We start from the raw sequence: 26,475 nt of genomic DNA on the forward strand, positions 1-26,475 counted from the left end.
AGCACTTCTCAGACTTGCCTCTATGACCTGCAGGAGGCAGATAGGTACACCACCACAGGCAAGTTGTCCTCCAAATCATAAATGCTTTGCAAATCTTTCAACATCATTGGCCCAAGCCCTGGAACTAAAAGCAGTGTGCAAAGATCTTAAGCACATAGACTGAAGCAATTCAAAGCAGCAACTCACCACCCTCTTCTCAATGGGAAATTTGGATAGGGCAATAAATGTTTTGACAGCAGCCTTGTGTCCCTTTAAGTAATAAGTTGTATAGACAATTGGTTGGACCAATCTGGAGTGCTATGTTTATATTGGCAATCTGAGATTCTTATGACAAATTCAGTTCAAGATACAAGTCAGGTGCATAATTGCCTGGGCGAGTGCAGCTCTGACAACACTCAACAAGCTCAATAATATCCAGGTTAATGCAACCCAGCTGACTGGTACCTCATTCACCACTAGTGCAACACAGCAGTTCTCTTTACCATCTTCAAAATGTTACTCAGTTAGGCTACTCCAATAGCACCTTGCAAACCCTTTTATCACCTGGAAGTCCAGCAAGTGCATGGGGACATCACTATCTGCAGATTCCATCCCCAACCCCACCCACCCCAACTCACAAACCATCCTTTTTGGAAATATATTGCCATTCCTCCTTTATCACCAGGTTCAATTCCTGGAACTCCCCCGCCCAACAATGGATTTTTTACCAGAAGGTTCACAAAGATAGCTTAATACCACATTCTCATTGGTAATTAATAAATGGAGGTCTTCAACAATGCCATCCTGAAAAAAAATGTTTAATATTTTTAAGAACACACAGAGAAAAACTACTTTCTCCAAGGGGGAAATCTGTTTTAAAAATAACCAGATCATTATTTTTTTAAAACACACAAATGACAGTCAAAATCTAGAATTCACTCCAGCAGAGGTTGAGAGAGATCTCATTACAATATACAAACATCTTGCAGGACTTATAAATGGCACAAGAGGCTTGATAGGCCAAATGACCTACTCCCCTTATTTCTATAGGTTTTTTTTAAAAACTATCACTACAAACAACCTTTCAGTTACTAAATTCCTCTGAAAAAAATATTTATTCTGAATCTTACACAATCCATGTTAACCTTGTACATAGTTTTAATTGAGAATTTGCTCAATGGGATCCATTAAATAATACCATTGCCAGTCTTTTTGTATTAATGAAACAGACATATTCTAACAAATTCAGTTTTAATTCAAATGTCAATAATTACATTTTTAAACATTTAATATTTTGTATTATAACTGAGTTATTGAAAGCCTGATGAAAATACAAAAGACCATGCTAAAATTCTAAATCAGGTACTGGTCATCAGTAAACACAAAACAATTCTAGCTTCGTTAGGTAAGCTGTTAATGGTTAAAACATCACATTAAAAATTATGAGTTTGTTGCTACAATTCTGAAGACTGTTGAGCAGTCACCCAGACATTGCTACTACTGCTATCACGGCCAAACAGCAACTAAACATTTTTTGTAGGTAATAATAGCTATAACATAACTATATCCTGCATTACAAATTACACACAGAAACATTACTGTGTGTATGTTTTGCCCAAAAGACAGAAACTCTGAAGAATACACTTTTCCCCAGAGACACAATATTCTGGTTAAAACTTCACCAATTTCTGAAACAAAGTGTGAAAATAAAGCACATTGCTGTTTCACAGCAAAAATACTTCTATAATTTATACAGAAATGTAGCAGAATTCCAACAAATATAAAGTCATTATTGTCTCAAACTGTAACTCATCACTGCAGTTTGTCACAGTACAGGCTCAGGTGGCTGCAGTATACAGTTTGATAGTCTCAGCTCAACTTAGATAATTGGTGATTGCAGTAATTCATTGGCAGGAATAGCAGCACCAACAACTTTCAACTACAAAATGGTCCTTGAGATACAAAATCTGTTAGACCACAAAACCTTTGTTAAAAAAAAGCTTCATCACCAGTTACCAGAGCAACTTCATATTCTAATCTACTTTAAAAAGAACACATAGCTTTTTTATGCTGCAAGTCATTCAGTGTATTAGAAATTATTTTGTTGCCAAAACACACATGGGTGATCAAATACTCAGGATGCACATTGGTTCTTCACTCTTCCATTGCTGTTCTGTGCATGGTCTGTAGTTGAAGATTAGCCATAATGCACAATGAGACAACACTTTTCTCATGTTGTATGGTATGGCACAATGGAACTTGAGGGTAACTTGCTTCCTTTGGTTCAAATGAGGGCTGTTTCCTCTACTGCCAATTGATGGTTATGAGAGTACAGGGTCTTCATGTCAGGTATCGTGTAATGGCTGTCAGAGCATAGAGAAGTTCTGCCTGCATACGAGCTTCCATAAGCAGCAAATTAACGTGAATCTAAGGGATGGAAGAAAATGAGGAATTGAATATTCCATCTGGAATATTTAAAATTGCTGGAAAAAACTTTTACATCAATTTCACTTTTAGTCAGCTCAATGGAGTTATATTTCAAATAGTGAAATCCATGTGACTGACAAGACACAATAAACCTATATTTTGTTCAAACAGGAGTTGAAAGCAAAGATCTGGTCCATAATACAGTGAAATTGTCAATCATGGAGGGGGGCAGAGGAAGGAATTCCAGCTACATGGCGTTTCTGTTACGTATAGGTTGAAATCAATTAAATAAAAATTTAAAGTAGTAATAAGTAGCTGAAACCAAGCAAAAGTTTTAAAATCAGAACATTACAAAAGAAATCCTTAGGGAGAGGAGGAATACCAGTTCTAAGAAAATAATTGAACTGAACTTGTAAGATTTCCTTTTCCTCTCTATCCTGCAGCACACCCACATACAATGTTACAGAGCATGAGAATAACACAATTAGTTCTCAACCATATTTCCTTCATTACAAACAGGACTACATTTCTAAAGTTATTTAATTAACCTTTACCCACTTTGGACAACCCCATGCTGTTCAATGGCATCAGGTTAAAGAACAACTCTGTCCCTACTAAATGTAGGTACAAATGCACTTTAAGCAGGAAAAGCTGCACAGGAAACTGCAGTGAGGACACTAGGAGAAATTACTCAACTCTAACCTAAGGAAGCAAGTCCAAGTCTGCTCTTACTTCACATGAAAACTGCTTTAACCTCACTTAGCGTCAGTGTCAGGGATAAATGATTTTGCTAACTCATTATAATACCTGGAATTTTCAAAATTCATTTACTTCCACTGAGTCAAAGGTTAAACTAATTTACAAAGGATGCCATGCACCATTATCAGCTCCAAGGGAAGTGGTTTAAAACTCTTGGGGAGAATAAAGCTACCAGATACCGCTCTCTGATGTTTCTTTTTCATAGGAACCGAACTGGAAATATCAACATTGAAGTCTGTATTAAAAATAAAACACCTATAAATTCCAAAGATGTCATGAGAGGTTTAAGGGCAGGTTATGTCAGACATTAAAATACAGGACAATTGTAGTTAGGGCTCTTCTCAAGACTGAGGCATTCTGTAGATGGCAATACTACGCTGGATAAGACCATACCACAAACAAGCCAATAGGTGAATGAAAAGTAAATACTGAGTGGGTTTTTAAAGAAATTCTGAATCTTCACTTTAGTAGAAGTTCTTCATACCTTCTCAGAGTGTTTGAATTGTCTCCAGAAGCTGTCATACATTCTTTTTGTGGTTTTCGCTGGAGAGCAGACCACAGTTTTTATATAAACTTTAAAGTTTCGATCCAATAGGTGATTAATTTCACCATAGTCATAGTCGTCATACCTGTCAGAAATCAATTGATCAGATATCTATAAACAATGATTTGCTATATTTCAAAATTACATACTTTTTATTTTAAGTAAACTCACTTTATTCCAAACATACAATGGATATAGTTCCAGATGGCTCGTCTGAGCATTGAGGTATCAACATCTTTATGCATTGCCATAGTGTTGTAAGTCAAGTTGTAAGCTTTCTGAAATTTTTCGTCCAATAACTGGCCAACATCTGGGTAAAGTCGGTTAACAAGGGAGTACCCATGATCTTCCCAAGTATAATCCTGTGTAAGGATTAACATACATACTAAAAAAAATCATGGCAATTCATTGAGTAAATGTATAATATTCACACGCTCTGACCATAGTTTAAACATTTGCTAATGATATTAACAGATGGAAACAACCATATCCTACTAATCAAGCTGCATTGGTGAATAATGTCAGCAAGATAAAAGGATAACCCATCACAAACTCAGCACCAGTCCTCTCAGTCAATTGGAAATCTTCCTAATAACATTCCAGTGTTGATTGATAGGCTGTCCTCATTTTCTCTATCTCATGTCATTAGTGATCTTACAGGTCAATATCAAGTGGAACATGTAGGATGGGGTAAGGTGCGTGGTGCCAACTTATCACAAGCAGCACAACAAATGAATAAACCAAAGACACTTCCTGTCAATTGATTGATCAGTCAACAGTTATAGGGCTGCACATGGTGTAGCAGTTAGTGCCTTTGCCTCTTGGCTCCAAGGACCCGACCTTTGGTGCTGCCTGCATGGACTTTGCATACTCCTTCACCATGTGGGTTTCCTCTGGGTGTTCTGATTTCATCCCACATTCCAGTAGGTTAATAGGCTACTATAAAATTTATTCCTTAGAGGAAGTTACAAGCAAAAATAATCAAAGGGGAGTGATAGACATGTATGAGATAGAGGGATACAGGGAAATGGGGAGAGGGGGACTAGTGGGACTGGTCCCCTGGAAGCAGGCATGGGCCAATAGCCTCTTGCTACCAGTATACAAATCCTATGGCACTCTGATCGCCCACGCTCTGAACGGTCCAATACGTTTAATGCAAAAATATGATTGGATAGGTTTGAAATTGTTCTAGTCTCCAACCTTACTAGGAGTGAAAGGGACCAAAATGAGGGAAAGAGAGAAATAAAGCCATCCAGGCTTTGCCTAGTACCTCACCCTAATGACATAGCTAGGCTAACGTAACATGGACACTGTCTTACAACCTAAAAACATGACACATTGCTACATAATTAATCAAATATTTGAGGCCAATATTTTTAAGTTTTACCTGAGCTCGAAAAGTGGGCACATATTGCTCACCATGTCTGCAAAAATCCTTGTAACCATAGCTCGGGTCCTCAAAATGACGAGAAATCTCCCTAGTGTCTATTGATTTCTCATTTTCTGGAATAGAAACAAAAACATAAACCAATATGGCCAATGGCCATGGAATCCAGTTCCTCGTGCAGCACTCCAGACTCGCTGTATCAGCACAGAAAGTTATGAGTGCCCGTGGTTTGTTATCATAGGCCCAACACCCACAGGCAATTTGCAATCCATGTATTAACTTCAAAATGAAAGTTCCATTAATGCTCAAACATGTCATGTGACATATTTAATAGATTCTCATGTTCATATTTAAGAATGGTCCAACAATGAAAGAGCAGAGCTAAACCAAATGTCCTTCTGGCAGAAATCAACCAGACTGGGCCATATTTGGTAGAGCCTTAAAAGCACTCAATTCAAGTGGCAGACAGAAATGTCCACATCCCCCTTCAATGAATAAAGAAGGGATCGCTGGAAGCAAACATTAGTAGAAAATGTGGAAATAAAATGGTGTTCGTGAAATTTTGTAAGCGTAACAATAAGGTCTTTGGGCTCCAAATGGCTTGCAAGCATTATTTTGGACATTTCTGCTAAAAATATTTACCTTACACATATGCAATAATTTTAACATTTACACTACCAACATGTAAAGTTTTATACATGCCACATTGCTGCATCATTAAGTTGCAACCACAATACTTAGCACCTACAGACAAACAATGCTAGCATATCAAGTCAATGACCTTTCATCACATTTTGCAACTGTGATGAAGGATCAACAACCCAAACCACTAATTGTTTCTCTAGCCTGGACTCTGCTTAATCAGCATTTATTGTTTTATTTAAACATATGTACCACAAACCAACATTAACACATCTTATTTTCACCTGAAGGTGCAACGAAGAAACTCTCTGTCTTTTCTCTCTCAAATCTTGTTGCCATTTCCTCTTGGCTTGTTTCCTCTTCATCTCTACATTCTTGTAGACGTTTCATTTTTTCCATCAGGGCTTCTACCTCACAAGTGGTTTCTGTACCCTGCTAAAAGAACAGATCATTTTCATTGCACTCTAAAAATTGCCTCTTGCACAATTTAAATAAAGAACCAGTATTGCGCAGTAACAAAATTTTGCAGCTGAACTTGCAAGGCTTACCAGGTAGCTTTTATAAAAAGAATTAAGATGAAAATATCCTCATCATAATCTTTTTTTAAAAAAAGGTTGCTGAGGATAGAAAAATAAATCCTATAGTTTATTTAAAAAGTAAGTAACTTTGACTCATTGCAGCTGCCTGGTGTAGATAGAGAACACACATAAAAGGAAGCAAGTGTTCGGTATAAAATTATTTCTGTGCAGCAGTCCTGCTTGTACTTTGCATGATGCACTTTGCAACATCTTAAAATGTATTCTAAAATTAAGCCCCCTGCATATTACTGATACACGTTTTCAGAAAGCAAAGTTGCTTTAAGACATTAGGTGACAATTGTTATCTGAAATTCCCAAGTCACATAAATATGATCAAAAAACTTGAACTGTGGCCCTTTATACACAACACCTTCACATTTCAAATAGAAGTTGGAGATCAGACAAAATAAAGAGAAAATTGGAGAAAGCATGAAGATATATTAGGGAAAAAAAAATCACTAGAGGAAGGAGGAGTGACAAGGCAACTTGGAAAGATTTGGGTTGACAACAGTGCCACAAATGGCAGAGGACACAATGGGCACACTATTGATTAGAGATAGAAAAGAAGTGGATGTGAACCGTAACAGAGCACTGGAGGAGGTTTGAATCGTTTCACATTTCTATTAGAAGTCATTAGTACAATGTTCTTTTGGATAAGCTATCATCTGAACACGCTAGGGAAAAGATGCAATATTTTTGAACTTACTTCACTCCCCACTTGAACATTCAGTCGTTCTTCCACAGCATTGTTGCCATTTGTAATAGCAAATAAATAGCAATTACCAACAGAAGGAAGTTGAAAACTGTGGCCTCCATCACAACGTAGTTCAGGGTTAATACCACATCCAAATGTGAAAGATGCAAGAGAATGATAATGGGTGAGCAGTACCACCACATGTATCAACTCAGCCAGTGACCAGCCATGCTCTTCGGCTTTTAAAAGCTTCTGTAAATAAACAAAAAGAATGTGTTAAGATACTGCCACATGCTGCAGCTACACAACACAAACTACCGCCAGCTAGATTTATAAAAATTGGTTTGGTCCTCATTGGTAGATTTAGCTTAGGAGGCATGTCAATAGGCCTTTTCATTATTTATTAAATGAAAATTATTTAAACTCTTCCATTATGCTGAGTAAAAAAAATTATAGCAATGTTATTTTCTGGTGCAATCGCTGACACACCTAGCAACCTCTCAAGGCAAAGTTCTACAACACAAACACAGTACTCTGTGGTGCTGACAAGTAGGGAGTCAATGGAAGATGGGTTGACAAATAGCCTATGGTTGCAATGTGGTTGCATGTCCTTAAAAGAAAGTCATCTATCAAATGGATTGAATGCATTCCATTGCCTGGATAAAATTAGTCAGAGGACCAAGTGTGGTCAAAGGGAGTACTAGATCTGAGACAACCAAGTGCAGAATATCGTAGTTATTCCGGCTGTTTATTTTTTGCTCCAGATTCCAGCATCTGCAGTCTCTTCTGTCTCCATGTAGCATTTTCTTTGCTAGGTGACTAACTCATCTAGAGTATGTGTTTCCTCCGTTTCACAATGGTGTTCCATCTGGAACTTGCAATCTCTATAAACCTTTCTAGAATCTGTGGATTTTTGAAGGATGACAACCTAGGTATAAATTATCTCTAAAGTCATCTTTTTCAAAACCTTGGACAGTAAGTCAAAAGGCCCTGGAGATTTATTGGCTTTCAGTTCTATTAATTTCCCAATACTATTTTTTTTAATCAATATTAACTCCATTCAGCTCCTCATTCACTAGACCTGTTGTGCTCCACTGTTTCTGGGAGGTTTTTGATGACTTCTTTCATGAAAACAGACAAAATATTTGTTACTTTGCTGCCACTTCCTTATTCCCTAATATAATGTCATCTCTCAGTTAGTAAGGGACTCACATTAGAACAAATTAACAAGATTTAAAGATACTTTTACACCAATTTTCATACTTTCACTATATTACTTGTATTCTGCTTTTCTTTCTTTAACATTATCCTGGTCTTCCCAAATTCTGAAACTTCCCTGATCCTCAGGTTTACTACTACTTTTGGCAACGTTATAATCCTTTCCTTTGTTCCAATGCTCTCTTTATCTTCTCTCATTAACTACAGCTAGACCACTTTTCTTATTGGGTTTTGCCTCAAAAGGAAATAATTTTTTTGTAAACTATCTTTTAATCATTTGTTTATTATTAGTGCTTTTAATGCAGAACTCATGCAATCATAAAAATCAAAAAGATTTTTCTTCTCTAATCAGGAATAGCAGGGCAAGACTGCGCAGGCGCGTGACATAAGCAGTTAGCGCGTGGGCAGTTTAAAAGGAGAAAGAAACAACTTGGGCGGTTTCGTTTTTCGGATTGTTTCAGTGGACTTCAGAGAAGCTACTTTTTTTTCTCTAATCGGGAATAGCGGGGCAAGACTGTGCAGGCACGTGACGTAAGCGGTTAGCACGTAGGCAGTTTAAAAAGACCACCATATCGAGCGGGCAGCATTCAGAGCGGGCAGTGGAGTGAGAGGGAACAGAGTGGTTGGGCTTTGGCTCAAGGGGCTTAGGCGTAAAGGGGCGAGGCGGGTAAGTACCTGGTAGGTAAAGGGAAGGTTTACCTGTTATTGTTATAAATTTTTAAGTAGGATAAAACTAGGTAGGGTAAGAATTAGTTCAGGTGAAGGACATGGTGGTGTGCAGCAGCTGCATGATGTGGGAGCTAGTGGACCCTGCTGGAGTGCGTTGGTGATCACGTCTGCAGTAAGTGCTGGAGGAGCTTCAGCTCAGAATTGATGAGATGGAGTCGCAGCATCAGGGAGGGAGAGAGTTATGTAGATACTATGCATCGGGAGACAGTCACCCCCCTTAGAGCAGCTACTGCTAGGGTTCAGGAAGTAGATAGTAGGGTGACTGTCAGGGGAGAGAAAAGGAAAAAGAAAGAGAAAAGGCAGATTGTGCAAAGGACCCTGGAGGCTGTTTCCCTAAATAACAGGTTTTCCGTTATTGTTGAGGGGGATGACCTGCAGGGATCAAGCAACAGTAGCCAGGGCTCTGGCACTGGGACCAGTCCTGCTGCTCAGAAGGGAAGGGAGGAGAAGAGGAAGGCAGTAGTGATAGGGGACTCGATAGTCAGGGAAACAGATAGGAGGTTCTGTGGACGTGAGAGAGAATCCCGGATGGTATGTTGCCTCCCAGGTGCCAGGGTCCAGGATGTCTCTGATCGGGTCCACAGTATTCTTGAGCGGGAGGGAACACAGCCAGAGGTCGTGGTACATGTTGGCACCAATGACATAGGTAGGAAGAAGGACGAGGTCCTGAAAAGCGAGTTTAGGGAGCTAGGTAGAAGGCTGAAGAACAGGACCTGAAGGGTAGCAATCTCAGGATTGCTGCCAGTGCCACGTGATAGTGAAGGTGGGAACAGGAGGAGATGGCAGATGAATGCATGGCTGAGGAGTTGGTGCAGGAGGGAAGGTTTTAGATTTTTGGATCATTGGGATCTCTTCTGGGGAAGGTGGGACCTGTACAGAGAGGACGGGTTACACCTGAACCCGACAGGGGGCCAATATCCTTGCAGGCAGGTTTGCTAGGGTGGTTCGGGAAGAGTTTAAACTAGTTTGCGAGGGAGATGGGAACCAGATGGGTAGGTCAGAGGAAGAAGGGGATGGGGAAAAGTCAGATCTAACATGTAGAGGCTTTGAGGAAGGAAAAGCAGAGTACAGGGTATAAAAGTAGAAAGGTGGATGGGCTAAAGTGCATTTACTTAAATGCAAGAAGTATCAGGAATAAGGGTGATGAACTGAGAGCTTGGATAAATATAAGGGATTATGATATCATGGCTCGTGCAGAGACTTGGCTGTCACCAGGGCAGGAATGGATACTGAATATTCCTGGATTTCAGTGTTTTAAAAGGGATAGGGAGGGGGGAGAAGAGGAGGAGGAGTGGCGTTACTGGTCAGGGATACTATTACAGCTGCAGAAAGGGTGGATAATGTAGAAGGATCCTCTCTAGAGTCAGTATGGGTGGAAGTTAGGAACAAGAAAGGAGCAGTTACTCTACTGGGAGTATTCTATAGGCCCCCTGGTAGCAGCAAGGATACTGAGGAGCAGATTGGGAGGCACATTTTGGAAAGGTGCAAGAATAACAGGGTGGTTATCATGGGAGACTTCAACTTCCCAAATATTGATTGGCACCTGCTTAGTGCCAAAGGTTTAGACGGGACAGAGTTTGTTAAGTGTGTCCAGGACGGATTCCTGTCACAGTATGTTGACAGGCCGACTGGAGGGAATGCCATATTAGATCTAGTATTAGGTAATGAACCGGGTCAGGTGACAGATCTTTCGGTGGGTGAGCATCTGGAGGACAGTGACCACCGCTCCCTAACCTTTAGCATTGTCATGGACAAGGAAAGGAGCAGAGAGGACGGGAAGATATTTAATTGGGGAGGGGCAAATTATGAGGCTATAAGGCTAAAACTTGAGTGTAAATTGGGCTGACATTTTTGAAGGGAAATGTACTATGCAGATATGGTCGTTGTTCAGGGATCTCTTGCAGGATGTTAGGGATAAATTTGTTCCGGTGAGGCAGAGAAAGAATGGCAGGGTGAAGGAACCAGCAAGAGAGGTGGAACAACTAGTTAGGAAGAAGGCAGCATACATAAGGTGTAAGCAGCAAGGATCAGATAAGGCTCATGAGGAATATAGGGTAGTAATGAAGGAACTTAAGAAGGGGCTGAGGAGAGCAAGAAGGGGACATGAAAAGGCTTTGGTGAATAGGGTGAAGGAGAATGCCAAGGCTTCTTTCACGTACGTGAAGAACAGAAGGATGACGAGAGTAAAGGTAGGACCACTTAGAGACAAAGGTGGGAAGATGTGCCTGGAATATGTGGAAGTGGGTGAGGTTCTCAATGAATACTTCTCTTCAGTATTCACCAAAAAGAGGGGTCTTGATGACACTGAGGACAGTGTTGGTAAGGGTAATGTTCTAGAGTATGTAGATATCAAGAGAGGATGTGTTGGAGTTGTTAGAAAATATTAGGACAGATAAGTCCCCGGGGCCTGACAGAATATTCCCCAGGCTGCTTTGTGAGGCGAGGAAGGAGATTGCTGAACCGTTGGCTAGGATCTTTGAGTCCTCGTTGTCCACGGGAATGGTACCGGAGGATTGGAGGGTGGCAAATGTTGTCCCCTTATTCAAAAAAGGTAGTAGGGGTAGTCCAGGGAATTACAGACCAGTGAGCCTTACATCTGTGGTGGGCAAGCTGTTGGAAAGGATTCTCCTTTACAATATTTTTATTAAATCCATGAAAAAAAATAGAGTACATGCATCAAAAAAGAAAGTAAAAATACTACTGAATACATTTAATTAAGTCGTACTTAGGATTACAATACTCTAAATCAATAATCACATATAGTAGTTAGTTAATTAATAAGGAAAGAAAAAATTGAAATATTACAAAAAAAAATCTACCCCCACTACCAAAACCCGAAACTGTGAGATAGAAGAAACAGCAAGGAAAAACCTTAAAAAACGTAGCAGTGTCAGCCAATACCTGCATTTTAGTCCCCAAATCAGAGATTTTGAAAATAATTCAAAAAGGGTCCCCACAGGGTTTGAAAGTCTAGGTTAGATTCAAAAACTGAACAGCGAATCTTCTCTAGATTCAAGTATGACATAACATCCCATAACCATTGAACATGCGTAGGTGGAGTAGCTTCCTTCCATTTAAGCAATACTGCTCTCCTGGCTATAAGAGAAATAAAAGCCAGAATATGTAAATCAGAAGCCTTCAAAGTTATATCTTTTTCTCCAACAATCCCAAATAGTGCAGTCAAAGGATTAAGTTTAAAATATATTTTAAAAAGTACAGAAAAAGTATGAAAGACCTCTGTCCAATATTTTTTAAGACTCTGACAAGTCCAAAACATGTGAATTAAGGAAGCCACTCCGTTATTGCATTTATCACAGTAAGGAGATATATCAGAATAAAAACTGGATAGTTTATCTTTAGACAAGTGAGGTCTATGGACCACTTTAAACTGAAGGAGAGAGTGACGAGCACATAATGATGAAGTATTAACCAACTTGAAAATTTCATTCCAAGTTTCCTCGGAAATTGACATCTGCAAATCTTGTTCCCAAGCATTTTTAATTTTATCTAGTGGCACCTTACTCATTCCTAGTAATCTGTCATAAATATTAGATATTCATCCATCCTGAAAGGGTTCCAACTTAAAAATTACATCTAATAAATTCTTATCGGGACACAAAGGAAAAGAATGTAATTGAAATTGAAGAAAATCTCTAATTTGTAAATATCTAAAAAAATCAGTTTTTGGTAAATTATACTTGGTAGACAATTGTTCAAACGAAGAAAGATTTCCTCCAACAAACAGATCTTGAAAACAAGTAATACCTAATTTGTCCCATGGAAAGGATTTTAAGAGATAGGGTCTATGAGCATTTAGAGAATCAGGGACTAATTAGGGACAGCCAGCATGGCTTTGTGAAGGGAAGTAGGTAGGATAGGGTTCTTTGAGGAAGTGACCAGGAAGATTGTTGAGGGTAGTGCAATAGATGTCGTCTACATGGATTTTAGTAAGGCATTCGACAAGGTTCCACAAGGAAGGCTTCTCCAGAAGGTCAGAGGGCATGGGATCCAGGAAGACTTGGCCGTGTGGATTCAGAATTGGCTTACCTGTAGAAAGCAGAGGGTTGTTGTGGAGGGAGTGCATTCAGATTGGAGGGCTGTGGCTAGTGGTGTCCCACAAGGATTGGTTCTGGGACCTCTACTTTTCGTGATATTTATTAATGACTTGGATGAGGGGGTAGCAGGGTGGGTTAGCAAGTTTGCAGACGACACAAAGGTTGGTGGTGTTGTGAATAGTGTGGAGGACTGTCGAAGCTTGCAGAGGGATATTGATAGGATGCAGAACTGGGCTGAGAAGTGGCAGATGCAGTTCAATCCAGAGAAGTGTGAGGTGGTACACTTTGGAAGGACAAACTCCAAGGCGGAGTACAAGGTTAATGGCAGGATACTGGGTAGTGTGGAGGAGCAGAGGGATCTGGGGATTCATATCCACAGATCCTTGAAAGTTGCCTCACAGGTGGATAGGGTAGTTAAGAAAGCTTATGGGATGTTGGCTTTCATAAGTCGTGGGATCGAGTTTAAGAGCCGCGAGCTAATGATGCGGCTCTACAAAACTCTGGTTAGACCACATTTGGAGTACTGTATCCAGTTCTGGTCGCCTCATTATAGGTAGGATGTGGAAGCATTGGAAAGGGTGCAGAGGAGATTTACCAGGATGCTGCCTGGATTGGAGAGTATGGATTATGAGGAGAGACTAAGGGAGCTACGGCTTTACTCTTTGGAGAGAAGGGGGATGAGAGGAGACTTGATAGAGGTATACAAAATATTAAGAGGAATAGATAGAGTAGACAGGCAACACCTCTTTCTCAGGGCACCAATGCTCAATACAAGAGGGCATGGCTTTAAAGTAATGGGTGGGAAGTTCAAGGGAGATATCAGAGGAAGGTTTTTCACCCAGAGAGTGGTTGGTGCATGGAATGCGCTGCCTGGGGAGGTGGTGGAGGCAGATATGTTGGTCAAGTTCAAGAGATTGTTAGATAAGCACATGGAGTAATTTAAAATAGGGGGATATGTGGGAGGAAGGGGTTAGATAGTCTTAGGCATGGTTTAAAGGTCGGCACAACATGGTGGGCCGAAGGGCCTGTATTGTGCTGTATTGTTCTATGGTTTTATGTCCTGGGGCTGAGAAGGTTGACCTGCAACAACCATCATTGTCAACTTCCCATGAGGTATGAATTGACCTAATGGAGAGACTTTTCCTTGATTTCATTTGACTTCAGTTTTACCAGAGTTTCTTAATGCCAGAGTCAGTCAAATGCAACCTTGAAGTCAAGGGCAATCATCTGTATCTGGATTCTGCTCTTTTGTCTGTTATTCAACCAAGATTGTGATGTCTGGAGTCAAATCAGCTGGAATGCTAATGGGTTTGTCAAAAGGAGCAGTGGACATATGGTAGTTAGAAAACACTGATATCAAAAGGTGAGCTGAGGTAGACAAGGAGGAGGCAAGTTTAGTTGCTCCAGAGGTAGGGAAGATTGGACAAAAAGATTTTGCTAGCAGGGCAGAAAAGGAAATGATCAGAAGCAACCTTCTGATCAAAAGATGAGGCCTCACCTCGTGCAAAGAGAATGGCTCTGACTGAGAGGAAATCATTAGTGGCAACGAAAGAAAGATGCAGAATTGTGGAGGGTGGGTGTAAGGCAGGCATATAAAATTCAAACATACGTTGAAACTAAAGGATTACTCACTTCAATATGGTCTTTAGTAATAAGCCAAGGCCTGTGAGCAAGAATTTTATTCACTTCACTTAAAGTCTGAAGCTTCAGAGGAGCAGAATCTAATCCTGCTAGCCATTTGGGATCCCCGCCAACTTGGAGAAAGTCATTAACATGGAGATTTACAAGATACGAGCACTGGTGTTGCGCTGCAGCCTGTAAAAAGTGTAAAAATTCAGATGGCATATCATATTGTATCAAAAGATATACATTTACGTTTATCCCTTAAACCATATTTGTTGATCATAATAGATCTCGTTTGCACTTCATTAGTGTATTATTATATCTTTTACTGTTATTCTAATGGATGTGTTTTGGCTTAACTGAAGCAGGCACAATTCAGATATGAATGTTGACATTCCAATATAAACCAAAAAAAATCATTGGATTGCAGTAACCCCTTTGCATCCAACTCTAAACTGAAGTTTTCAAGAACTGTAGATTTACATAACAAAGTCAGGATTATTCATGAGCATAGAGAATGGTATTACATCTATCAGTCAAAACGAACTATACAAACAGAGCCAATGGGCATTATCTTTTGCTTAGCTGTCCTGTGCTCCCATATACTTATAACCAAATTTAGAAATCCTTCAGGAAAAAATCCTGAACCATGAATACTAATATTTCAATATTACAAAATTATAAATTGTAATATAACACATCAAGTTATACAGATATATATGACAGCCTGATTTAAAGATGGATTATTTAAAGCAGTAAGTACAAAGATGTTTGTCATCCTAATATGCTGAGTTTTTTTTAAAAAGAAAAAAGTCTGCTCAAGAGTACTGGGCTGTATAATTGAGAAATTTTCAGGTGGAAGGAAACAAAGTAATTAATGTTAGGATGTGCACTACTAGCATTTCCAACTTTGTTTTGACCCAGTTCTTCTATGCTTTTTTTTACCCATTAACAAAACAGACAACATAATGATGCAAGAACCAACATCTCCCATGACTATGGAAACCATTTCTGAGGCACTGTTGAGAAATGGTCTGTAAATGAGGTGATACATCTTAATGTACTTTTCACGAGGCTGAATTCCTTTTAACAGAATGTCTTGCAAGCAAGAAACAAACTTTATCAAGCAGTTTATATAAAATGTTCAATTCTGATCAAGTGCACAGCAACGATGACTCACCATTATCGCAATGTAATGCCGATAACAATATGGCAATGGACCATCCACATGCATTAGGTAATGCTGGGTTTTGAGAAAACTATCAAGATACTGTGGATGAAAAACCATCAATAAGGTTACGTTGTCCAGTCGACCCAAAGTTGCAAACGCTTCAATCAACAATACACGTATCTCTGCATCTTCTCTTCCTAGTCGCAGGATCTGTTTAAAGATATTTAATTTTCACCTCATAACACTGATCACAATAATCATTACAGCATAATAGCTACATTTGGTTCAGGTCAATTAGAGACTAATCTCATTTACAAAGGTTTGGCATATTTGCTATTAGTTTGGGAGAGAAATTGGCTGAAATCATTTTGCCTCAACATGTAAAGGCGTTCCCAGATTAAACTTTACAAAGTATATTAACAATACCCTACATAGAACTGCTGTACTTACCTTTAAATAGTCACTATATATCAGTTAAATTTATGTTGAGAAACTATAGTAAAACAGATGCCTGGAACCATTCTACTGATTGGTGAAATATGAGCAATAATTTGAAATAGGTGGGTGGGCATATACTTAAAATATTGCCAACTATTTTCTTAGGCCAGAATGATTACTTATAGTTGTCTCTTAAGTGTCTCAATTCATTTCCAGTTTCATATTTCAAATTTTAAACAGTCTGTAATTTACCAAAACAAAAGGAACATTTCCAGAAATGTAAATTGATAACTGTTTCTTTGGCAATTTATCACATCAAAATAAACCACACACTGTCCCTTATCCCCACAGAAATAATTTTCAACTGTATGCTTGTAGGATGGTAAAGCAGAACAGTTTGTTTTAAACCAACTGTTGTACAAAAAGAGAATAAAGACTTAGATAAGAGGCTCAGGTAAATGGCTATATGTCCATCATCGTTCAATCCGCAAAGGTAGCTTCCGAAGTCATTAAACATTACTGCAGTGCATACTTTCACACATCCCTTGCACTAACATTGTTGGCAAGGAATGAGTGCACTACCACAACCTTCAAGTTAAATCATTTGGGTTTCAGGAGAAGATAGAAATATACATACTTCTTTTTCAGGAATAAATTCACTTGGTCCTTCTGCCAAAGGCCTAGGGATTCTCACACCCATTTCCTGTGGAATAAGAATAGCATTTAACTCTACAAGAGAAAAGCTGTGTAATAAAAAGTACAGTTGCTAATTCTAATACAAAAAAGGGTTAGTCATGACTGATGACAGAGAACTATTATTTTGTTTGAGGATTATTTCTTCAGTGAGACCACAGAAAATAGATTAGAACAAACAATATCAAAAACACAGATTAGTTGCATCAGTTTGTTTTTAATGGTGCCACAATCTGACTGAAATGAACATTGGACCAGCTGTAGGCTGAACGTTCTTTAAAACCACTTGGCTCACTGCCTAGAACACATTGTTCATGCAGTTTCCTCGTGCAAGACAAAAACCACTGAAGCAAGCGTTTTTACAGTAGCTTTTCTACAATTTACTACAAAAAGAGAACATGGACAAATCTACATACAATATAAAACTATAGCAGTTTATTTAAGTGGGATTGCATGAATTAAAAACCCTGTACTTCTCCATTATGGCAATGCTCCAATATTCTAATTGTCCTGGTGCCAAGAACATACAGTTCTGCAACTACTGCATCAACAACTGAGCTACTTTGAGATGGTCTTGTTTTGTTTCTTTTGCTTGATGTTTAATATACATCTGTCAAGAAATTACAGCTACTCAGAAGTATGTGAAGTGGTTCCACATCTGTGCACAACTTAATGCAGCATAGTATTTGAACAAAACCTTGATGTACCTGTGACCATGAGGTAACAGGAGAATTTTGCAAATAAACTAACAACTAAAAAAACCCCAGCAATTATGCATTTTGTAAATGGTACAAATTTTCACTTAACTCTTAGAACAAAGTGGAACTTTTCTCAGCCTTCACAACACATAATCACATTAATTTGTCAAACCAAAAGGAAATTGAAGGCTTTTTTAAAAAAAAGTCTGTATGACACTCCAAATGACAAAACTTGCCACCACTTTCCCTTTCCGCTCTATCCACGTGCTGTTGACTTTTTTAAAATCAGGCATTGATATGAAAGTGGCTAACATAACATTTATTATGCCACCACTCCCAGGATTCTCAACATCAAGTTCCAGCTTCACAAGGTTTGGCAGCTTCAAAATCTTAGCAAAAAGTAGTTAGCTTTCCTGCCAATTGCACAATATTAGTCTGTGCTTAGAGTAACTAATATTGGCAACTTCTTCGTATTTTTAAGAGTATAGCACTGACATGTTTCAAACTACAGGAATAATTCATTCTTCCTAATGGCTCGAGCTGTAAAAAGTAGATAGCATGCAGTTAATGGCAGCATTCCAAGGTCTGCACTTCTTGACTGCGAGAGAGTTGACAGAATCCAAGTTAGAGCAGTCAGAAACCCCTTCATGACTGCTTCAATGTAGTATGTACCATCAACAAAATGCACTGTACTCGCTTGCCTAGGCTACTCCAACAGCAGCTTCCAAAATTGCAATCTTCACCAAGGAGGACAAGAGCAGACACACATGAACACACTTACAAGTTCCCCTTCAAGCCACACATCATCTTGATTTGGACACTGATGGCAATGCAAGCACTTGTTATCCATCCCTAATGGCCCTTAAACTGAGGAGGTAGTTGAGAATCAACACATTAGTGGAATATGTGACATTAGTCACATACAATGATAGCAGGTTTCCTTCCCTCATGGACATTAATGAAGCAGGTGGATTTTTAACAACAATCTGGCAATTACATAGTTACCGTAACCGAGACTAGCTTTTTATTTACGGATTTATTTATTTGAATCTAAAATTCCCTAGCTACCATATTGGGATTCAGAACCAGAACCAATAGCCATACTAACTTCACTAACACTGGGTTTAAAAATCAGGCATGAGCAAAGGAAGAGAAGACAGAGCTTTGAAGAATTCAGACAGTAGAAGAATGGTCAACTGTGTTGAAAACCAATTGCGAGGCAGAGAAGAATGGAAGAAAGGAGGTCGGAGATTAGATTTAATTTCAGGTTATAGCCAATATAGATAGCATTGCAGATGTGATGATGTTCATGAGGAAAAAGTCTCAGTGGTGATGGCTTATATTGATAAGCATTTAACCAGCTGAAGTAATAAAAATCTATGCTCAAAAGGTGGGACTAGAGGAGACTAGTGAGATCAAGGGACCAGGTAATAGTTTTTATGGCAGGAATCAATGGCTAGAGGAGGAAATGAGGGAAAACTGCAGAGACAAAAATGGGTGTGGTCTTAGTTGTGTGGAGAGCAGGAGAAACATTCAAGAGTTTAAAAGTTTGTACATTCAGCCTGAGGTAATAGTTGGAAAACTGTATACAGGCTAGTTGGGATTGTTGGCAATGTTTCCACCTTTGAAACTGCAAAAACAACAGATCCTTGATAATATTGGCCACTTGTGCATTGAACCAAACAGTTTTACATTGTGGTCCAGGGCCCAGCCTTCTGATGGGAGACTGGCAGAATGGCTTTGACAGTCTGGTGAAGCTCTGCCACTAGACTCACCAGCTGCCAATTAAACTGAATGTTTGTGCACATCCTTGATATCGACAAACATTCAACATCACTCAACTTGTTAAAAGCAAAAATGTTTAAAAACAATTAAAATTCAAAAAACTCACAGATATACACACAATTGAAGACATTCCAATTAACTTAGAGTTCTATTTATCTTTTTTCCAATAACCAATTTTCCCATTCATTTTAATAGTCCTGCTATACTTGTGCTATGTTAACCTGGCATGAGCTCAGTAGATGAATTCTGCAGCTGAGAAATTTCTGGAAATGTCCATGCAGAGCCTACTATAGTGCCAGTGTCCCACTGCCTGTTCCCTGATGAATAGATGGGGGTGCCACAACCTCTACTTGGGAATGAGTCAGTAATAGGCATATCTGTATGGACCTTAGTGGGAAACTGGCTCCAACATCTAGTAATGGGTCTTGAACCTTCAGAGGTCATAGTACAGGCATGATCCCCTGTTGTCTCTTAAGTGTGCATTATTATACAGTAATGTAAATAGATGTGGTAATTGGAAATGGGAACTAAGATGCACACATTAGATTCCAATATGGCTTTTTTGGAAAAGCATCCAAGTTTTAACATTAGATTTAACTTCTTATACCATTTCCTTGTCATTTTACTTAGAGAGCTAAAAATAAAATCTAACCTCTCAGGTATCAGTGAAATATTGTACACACTGCCAAGCATATTGGGATAAAGTTTTGAATCACAGAAAACCAGAAAAGTTAAATGATGCAACAAATATTACACATACAGGTGTTGGAGAAATCTGCAGGTGTTCATGTGCATATGGGGTAGTACCTCAAATGTGTTATTTGTATTACAAGACACAGAGGCAATAATTAAATAGAACCTCTTCAAGGAAGTGCTGAAATTTGAAGGCATTATGAAATTGCACATCAAAGTATCTGAGAAGCAATTATTACCGTTCACAGCCAAATGTATCCAAAGCACATTAAACAAAAATCTGCAAATTCTGAAATTAAAGTTAATCTAAAGTGCCTTCCCTCAGACTTTGGGACCTCCAGACTCAAATTCTCCAAAGTTCTCCCAGCTTGCCTCCCATTCACTTTCAATCATCTCAACCAGTATTCCATTCTTCACCAAGTCAGTACTGTTCATCATCCCTGAATTCTCTATCTTGGACTGGCTGCTGACTCTCCAATGGCTCAGGGAGAAAGAAGATCCTCATGTTTGAATTCTTTCACATCTTCAACATCTTGTGATTTCCATTTCATTCCTTCCCTTCAGTCCACCACTGGTAGCTAACCCTCTAACCTGCAGTCTGTTTGCTCCAAGTATATCACGTCTCCCCACCCCTTCAACCCCTTAGACAATCTTGGATCACACTTTCATCACTAGTCCTCATAACCTTTGGCTCAGTGATGATTTTTGTTTCTTCTCCATCGGCATCAGATCTATATACTCAATGTGTTCCAAAATGGGACCCAAGATAACCAGCATCATTGGCACAGGGGACACGTGAAAGCAACCTTGTAACTAGCCAAGTATAGACAGCTTTTTAGGGTCTGGTACTCTTAAATGGAGTGTCAGAAAGTCTCTTCAGTTCCATCATTACTGAACCTTAAGTTCTCATTTCAGCCTCTGTGAATCTAATGTTTGACTCCCACTGCATCGAAACCCAACATGGTTTCATAAGGTTATTTGAAGTGTTTCCTTTTGCATAAGTGATACCTAATCAGTTATCTTTATCAGATGTTTTCCCACTTCCCTTTTGGGCACTGTAGCCACTCCACTTTGGAACTACTCATACCGCGTTTATCCTTCCACTAGGGGTTGCATATCCACCAAAACTGACAAATTACTGATCACTTTCAGAAATGCCCTAGGACGCTTTCCGATATAAATGACACTACAAAAACGCACATTGTTACTTGGCACAAACTACACAGACGCCAATCCGCGAATGACATTTGAAATAATACTTTTCATTTAACAGAACCCTAAACCTAACCTGCTAAACACTTATTTCTTAACAGGAGAACGATACTGTCTTAGGTGCCCCGATTCATAGGGGTTCTCGGCTGCATACCGTACCTGCTCACAGTTACTGCAGACCAGAAATTCTTTCACCGTGCTGCAGTTGGCTTTCGTTCTTACGTTTGGTATGGTTGCAAGCCTCATTTCTATCTCGAAATTAACAAAACAGAAATATAACCCTATTCTTCGCCTCTCTTATCACACGACTGCGACTATTGCTGAAGCAGCGCGTGTTTGATTGTTGTGATGGGGCAAGCGGCTGGAGGGACAACCACGCCCAGTCGGTCACAGGCGCAGTCGCCGATTGGCAGAACTCAGATGGTGACAAACAAGCTTCACGATTATTGACCAATCAATCGCAGAGGAAACAAATGCGCTTGTTTATGATCAATGTTACATAATGTCAGTCAGAACAGAACTTCGAAACAACATTTCGAGGTCCGTGAGAGCTCGGCAGGTCATAACTCGCTGGATGTAAAACAAAACTGATTTGACAAAATTTCACAAAAATAAAGGCGGCAAGCCACACCTCCCCCCTGATAGTAGTCGATCTCTACCATGTTAGACGGCTACCACGCTAAAAAACAAAGAAAATCAAAATGGCAATATTTTCAGTTTTTTTCTGTTCAACCCATATTTGCCTATTAGTTCAATTAATTATTCGGTGGACAGAGGGACACCTGTTAAATATTTTTTTCTTTTATCATTTTGAACCGGAGACCTCTTTCTAAGCTTTCCTGGTATGATGAAAACTTCCGAATTTGCATTTTGTTTTGCCTCAACATTTTCGTGCTTAAAATTGTCAGAAACCATGCCAATTCTTTAAAGCGGGTTTTTATGTTGCCAGTGATCTTGTACCTTGTCACAAATATTTGGGACCTCGAGTTTATGCATTAGCAAAACTTGTTTCTAATTTTCCAACTTTAGGAAAAGTCATTGACCTAAAATCTTGCTCCAAATCATGCAGTTTTTGAACCACTCGTGTTCAGCCAGTGGTCCTTGCCCTCCTATATGCTTCTGAGATCTGGACTACCTACAGCAGGCATTTAAAGGCACTGTGGCGACCCACCTTCCACGCAGGCGAACCGGCTCCGAAAATGGCGCACGTGTCGGCAGAGAGGCCAGCCACAAAATGGCGCTGGGCCGCCTTCTCCACCAGCGAGGGGAAAAAGCCCACGTGCGGGAAGAGGTTCTGGTGGCACACCTCTCACGTCATCGCCGCCTGGAGGGTGCGGAAACTGAACTGTTTTAAACAAAAAGCCAGCGCGGCGAGGTTCGCAATAAACCAGTCTCGAGTGCAACCTACTGACTGCATGTCATTATTTCTAGCTCAGTGCGTAGCCCATCGCTACATTGGTGACCCTGACGGTCCAAACGGGATTTGGACCAAAGATGATCAACTCTTCATCCATTCACGCAGTTTCACTAAAACTGCCACCCTTCTGGATGCTTTGACCAAGCAGAGGCCCAGTTCCAGATTCGGCAGATAACTTCTGATTCCACGTGTTACTATTACGTGGTGAGCTCCCTTGACCAGGAGACAGCTGCCCAGGTTGAGGATTTCATACGGTCGCCCCCGAAGGAAGGCAAATATGCAGCACTCAAAGCACTGCTCATAAGGACCTTTGGCCTCTCCCGGCGGGAGCAAGGTGCCCGCTTGCTGCACCTTGATGGTTTGGGAGACAGGCCGCCGTCAGCATTAATGAACGAGATACTGGCCCTGGCTGATGGACACAAGCCCTGCCTCATGTTCGAGCAGGCGTTCCTAGAGCAACTGCCCGAGGACATACATCTGCTACTGGCCGACGCAGATTTCAGTGAACCCTGGAAGGTGGTGGCCGGGACAGACGTGCTGTGGAAAGCCAAGGAGGAAAGCGGGGCGTCCGTCGGACAGATTACCAAGCCACGGGCCCAACGGCAGGACAGACCAGGCCCGGCAACGGAGCGCACACAACCCAGAGGCAGGAGTGAGGAGGCCAATGCACAGTGGTGTTTCTACCACCAGCGGTGGGGCACAGAAGCCCACCGGTGTCGCCCGCCCTGCGAGTTCCCGGGAAATGCCAAGGCTAGCCGCTGCTAATAGCTATAGCGGCTGGCCACCAGGACAGCCTCTCGTACGTCTGGGACAAACAGTCGGGATGCCGCTTCTTGGTCGACACCGGAGCGGAAATCAGCGTCTTACCCCCGACGGCGTACCACACCTGCAACAGGGAGCCGGGACCCACCCTGAAGGCCGCAAACGGTAGCACGATACGAACCTACGGCATCCGCACAGTGCAATTGCAGTTCGGCACCAGCTGGTTCACGTGGGATTTCACACTGGCCGCCGTGGCCCAACCACTCCTGGGGGCGGACTTCTTGTGAGCTCACAGCCTACTGGTCGACTTGCACGGGAAAAGGCTGGTCCATGCCAAGACTTTCCAGACGTTCTCCTTGGGCGAAGCCAAGTCGCTGGCCCCACACCTGGACTCCGTCACGCTGTCGGACAACGAATTCACCAGAATTCTGGCAGACTTCCCATCGGTTCTGGCACCGCAGTTCATGGCAGCCATCCCCAGACACGGAATACAGCACCACATTCTGACCAAGGGACCACCGCTCCACGCCCGCGCACGACGGCTTCCCCCGGACAAGCTCCGCCTTGCGAAGGAGGAGTTCAAGAGGATGGAGGAATTGGGGATCGTACAGAGGTCAGACAGCCCATGGGCCTCCCCCCTGCACATGGTGCCCAAAGCAGCTGGGGGCTGGAGACCATGCAGCAACTACCGTCAACTGAGCAAGGCTATAACCCCAGACCGCTACCCCGTGCCACACATACACGACTTTGCAGCAAACCTGCACGGGACAAGCGTCTTTTCCAAAGTGGACCTCGTCCGGGGATACCATCAAATCCCAGTACACCCTGAAGACATCCCCAAGAGAGCACTCATTACCCCATTCGGCCTGTTCGAGTTCGTCCGAATGCCGTTCGGCCTGAAAAATGCAGCACAAACGTTCCAGCGGCTAATGGATGCAGTGGGACGCGACCTGGATTTTGCGTTCATTTTACTTGGACAACATCCTCATAGCCAGCAGAAATCATCAGGAGCATCTGTCCCACCTCCGCCAGCTCTGCTCCTGCCTGAATGATCTTGGCCTCACGATCAACCCGGCCAAATACCAGTTCGGACTCGACACCATCAACTTCCTGGGCCACAGGATTACCAAAGACGGGCCTACCTGCCAAGGTAGACGCGATCTGCCACTTCGCCCGGCCCAACACAGTCAAAGGCTTGCAGGAGTTCATGGGTATGGTCAACTTCTACCGCCATTTCCTCCCCTCAACAACCTGTGTCATGCGCCCTTTGTTCACCCTGATGTCGGGTAAAGGCAAGGACATTACTTGGGACGAAGAGGCCGCGGCCGCTTTCATTCAAGCCAAGGAAGCCTTGGTAGATGCCACGATGCTGGTGCACCCCAGAACGGACGTTCCAACCACCCTTACAGTGGACGCATCAAACACGGCAGTCGGTGGTGTGCTGGAGCAACTCATCGAGGGGCGCTGGCAACCCCTGGCGTTCTTCAGCAGGCACCTGCGGCAACCCGAACTCAAGTACAGCGTCTTCGACTGGGAGCTGTTGGCTCTATATATAGCAATCTGACATTTCAGGTACTTCTTAGAGGGCAGGCCTTTCATCGTGTTCACAGACCACAAACCGTTGACCCTCGCGTTCACAAAGGTGTCCGATCCCTGGTCGGCCTGCCAGCAGTGACATCTGTCCTACATCTCCAAGTACACGACAGACATCCAGCATGTCTCGGGAAAGGACAATGTTGTGGCGGACGCACTCTCCAGGCCAGCTATCCAGGCCCTGTCCCAGGGGTGGACTATGCAGCACTGGCGGAGGTGCAGCAGGCAGACGACGAGTTGCCCAGCTACAGGACCGCAGTCTCAGGTTTGCAGCTGCAAGACTTCCTGGTAGGCCCAGGTGGGAGGACCCTCCTGTGTGACGTAGCTACTGGCCAACCTCGCCCCATTGTCCCGGCAGCGGCGAGTTTTCGACTCCATACACGGCTTGGCGCACCCATCTATTAGGACAACTGTCCGGATGGTCTCTAGCAGGTTCATGTGGCACGGCCTTTGCAAACAGGTCAGCGAATGGTCCAAAACGTGCGCACAGTGTCAAGCGGCCAAGGTGCAGCAGCACTCCAAAGCCCTGCCGCAGCAGTTCGAACCCACCTGCTGGGGGTTCGACCACATTCATGTGGATATCGTGGGGCCCCTGCCGGTGTCGAGGGGAGCGCCGTACCTCCTAACTGTGGTAGACCGGTTCACGAGATGGTCGGAGGCGGCCCCGCTCACTGACACCACCACTGATTCCTGCACCTGAGCGCTGACTGCAACCTGGGTAGCACACTTCAGGGTACCGGCCCACATTACCTCTGACAGAGGTGCCCAGTTCACCTCCAGCCTGTTGTCAGCTGTGGCCAGCCTGTTGGGAGCATGGTTACACCACACAACTGCCTACCACCCACAGTCAAATGGACTAGTGGAACGTTTCCACCGTCACTTGAAGTCAGCTCTCATGGCCTGCCTGAAAGGGCCTGACTGGGTGGACGAGCTTCCCTGGGTCCTGCTCGGAATCCGCACAGCACCCAAAGAGGATCTGCACACCTCGTCGGCTGAGCTGGTGGACGGCGCACCCCTGGTCGTCCCAGGGGAGTTCATACCAGCCCCAAGGGGCACGCGCGTCGGCAGAGAGGCCAGCCACAAAATAGCACTGGGCCACCTTCTCCACCAGCGAGGGGAGAAAGCCCGCACACGGGAAGAGATTCTGGTGGCACACCTCTGACGTCATCACCGCCCGGAGAGCGCGGGAACTTAACTGTTTTAAAAAGCCAGCGTGGCGAGGTTCGCAATAAACCAGTCTCGAGTGCAACCTACCGACTACGTGTCGTTATTTCTAGCTCAGTGCGTAGCCCATCGCTACAGCACTCTAAAATAACCAATATTGTCTTCACAAAATCCCGTAAATTCAATGGAAGGATAAGCAAACCAACATTAGTAT

General features: G+C 42.0%; 1 protein-coding gene across 11 annotated transcripts in view; it reads right to left on the minus strand.

The window, feature by feature from the left end:
- Positions 1-777: 777 nt before the first annotated feature.
- Positions 778-26,475, minus strand: part of sesn1 (sestrin 1) — a 76,896-nt gene continuing 51,198 nt past the window's right edge. For 2 of the 11 annotated variants that reach the window (XM_052025083.1, XM_052025091.1), the window contains exons 2-10: positions 16,882-16,947; positions 15,816-15,905; positions 14,645-14,827; positions 7,023-7,262; positions 6,023-6,173; positions 5,097-5,212; positions 3,881-4,071; positions 3,650-3,794; positions 807-2,406 (exon numbers count right to left, since the gene is read on the minus strand). In XM_052025083.1, the coding sequence (XP_051881043.1) occupies positions 2,320-2,406; positions 3,650-3,794; positions 3,881-4,071; positions 5,097-5,212; positions 6,023-6,173; positions 7,023-7,262; positions 14,645-14,827; positions 15,816-15,905; positions 16,882-16,947 (1,269 nt within the window). In that variant the 3' untranslated portion in view covers positions 807-2,319. Of the gene's footprint in view, positions 2,407-3,649; positions 3,795-3,880; positions 4,072-5,096; positions 5,213-6,022; positions 6,174-7,022; positions 7,263-14,644; positions 14,828-15,815; positions 16,017-16,881; positions 16,948-17,117; positions 17,149-18,416; positions 18,501-21,484; positions 21,673-26,475 lie in introns of those variants that run through there. The other 9 variants (XM_052025085.1, XM_052025092.1, XM_052025089.1 and 6 more) reach the window with 9 other exon arrangements.

This window comes from Pristis pectinata, chromosome 10, assembly GCF_009764475.1.
Source record: "Pristis pectinata isolate sPriPec2 chromosome 10, sPriPec2.1.pri, whole genome shotgun sequence".
Lineage (NCBI taxonomy): Eukaryota > Metazoa > Chordata > Chondrichthyes > Rhinopristiformes > Pristidae > Pristis > Pristis pectinata.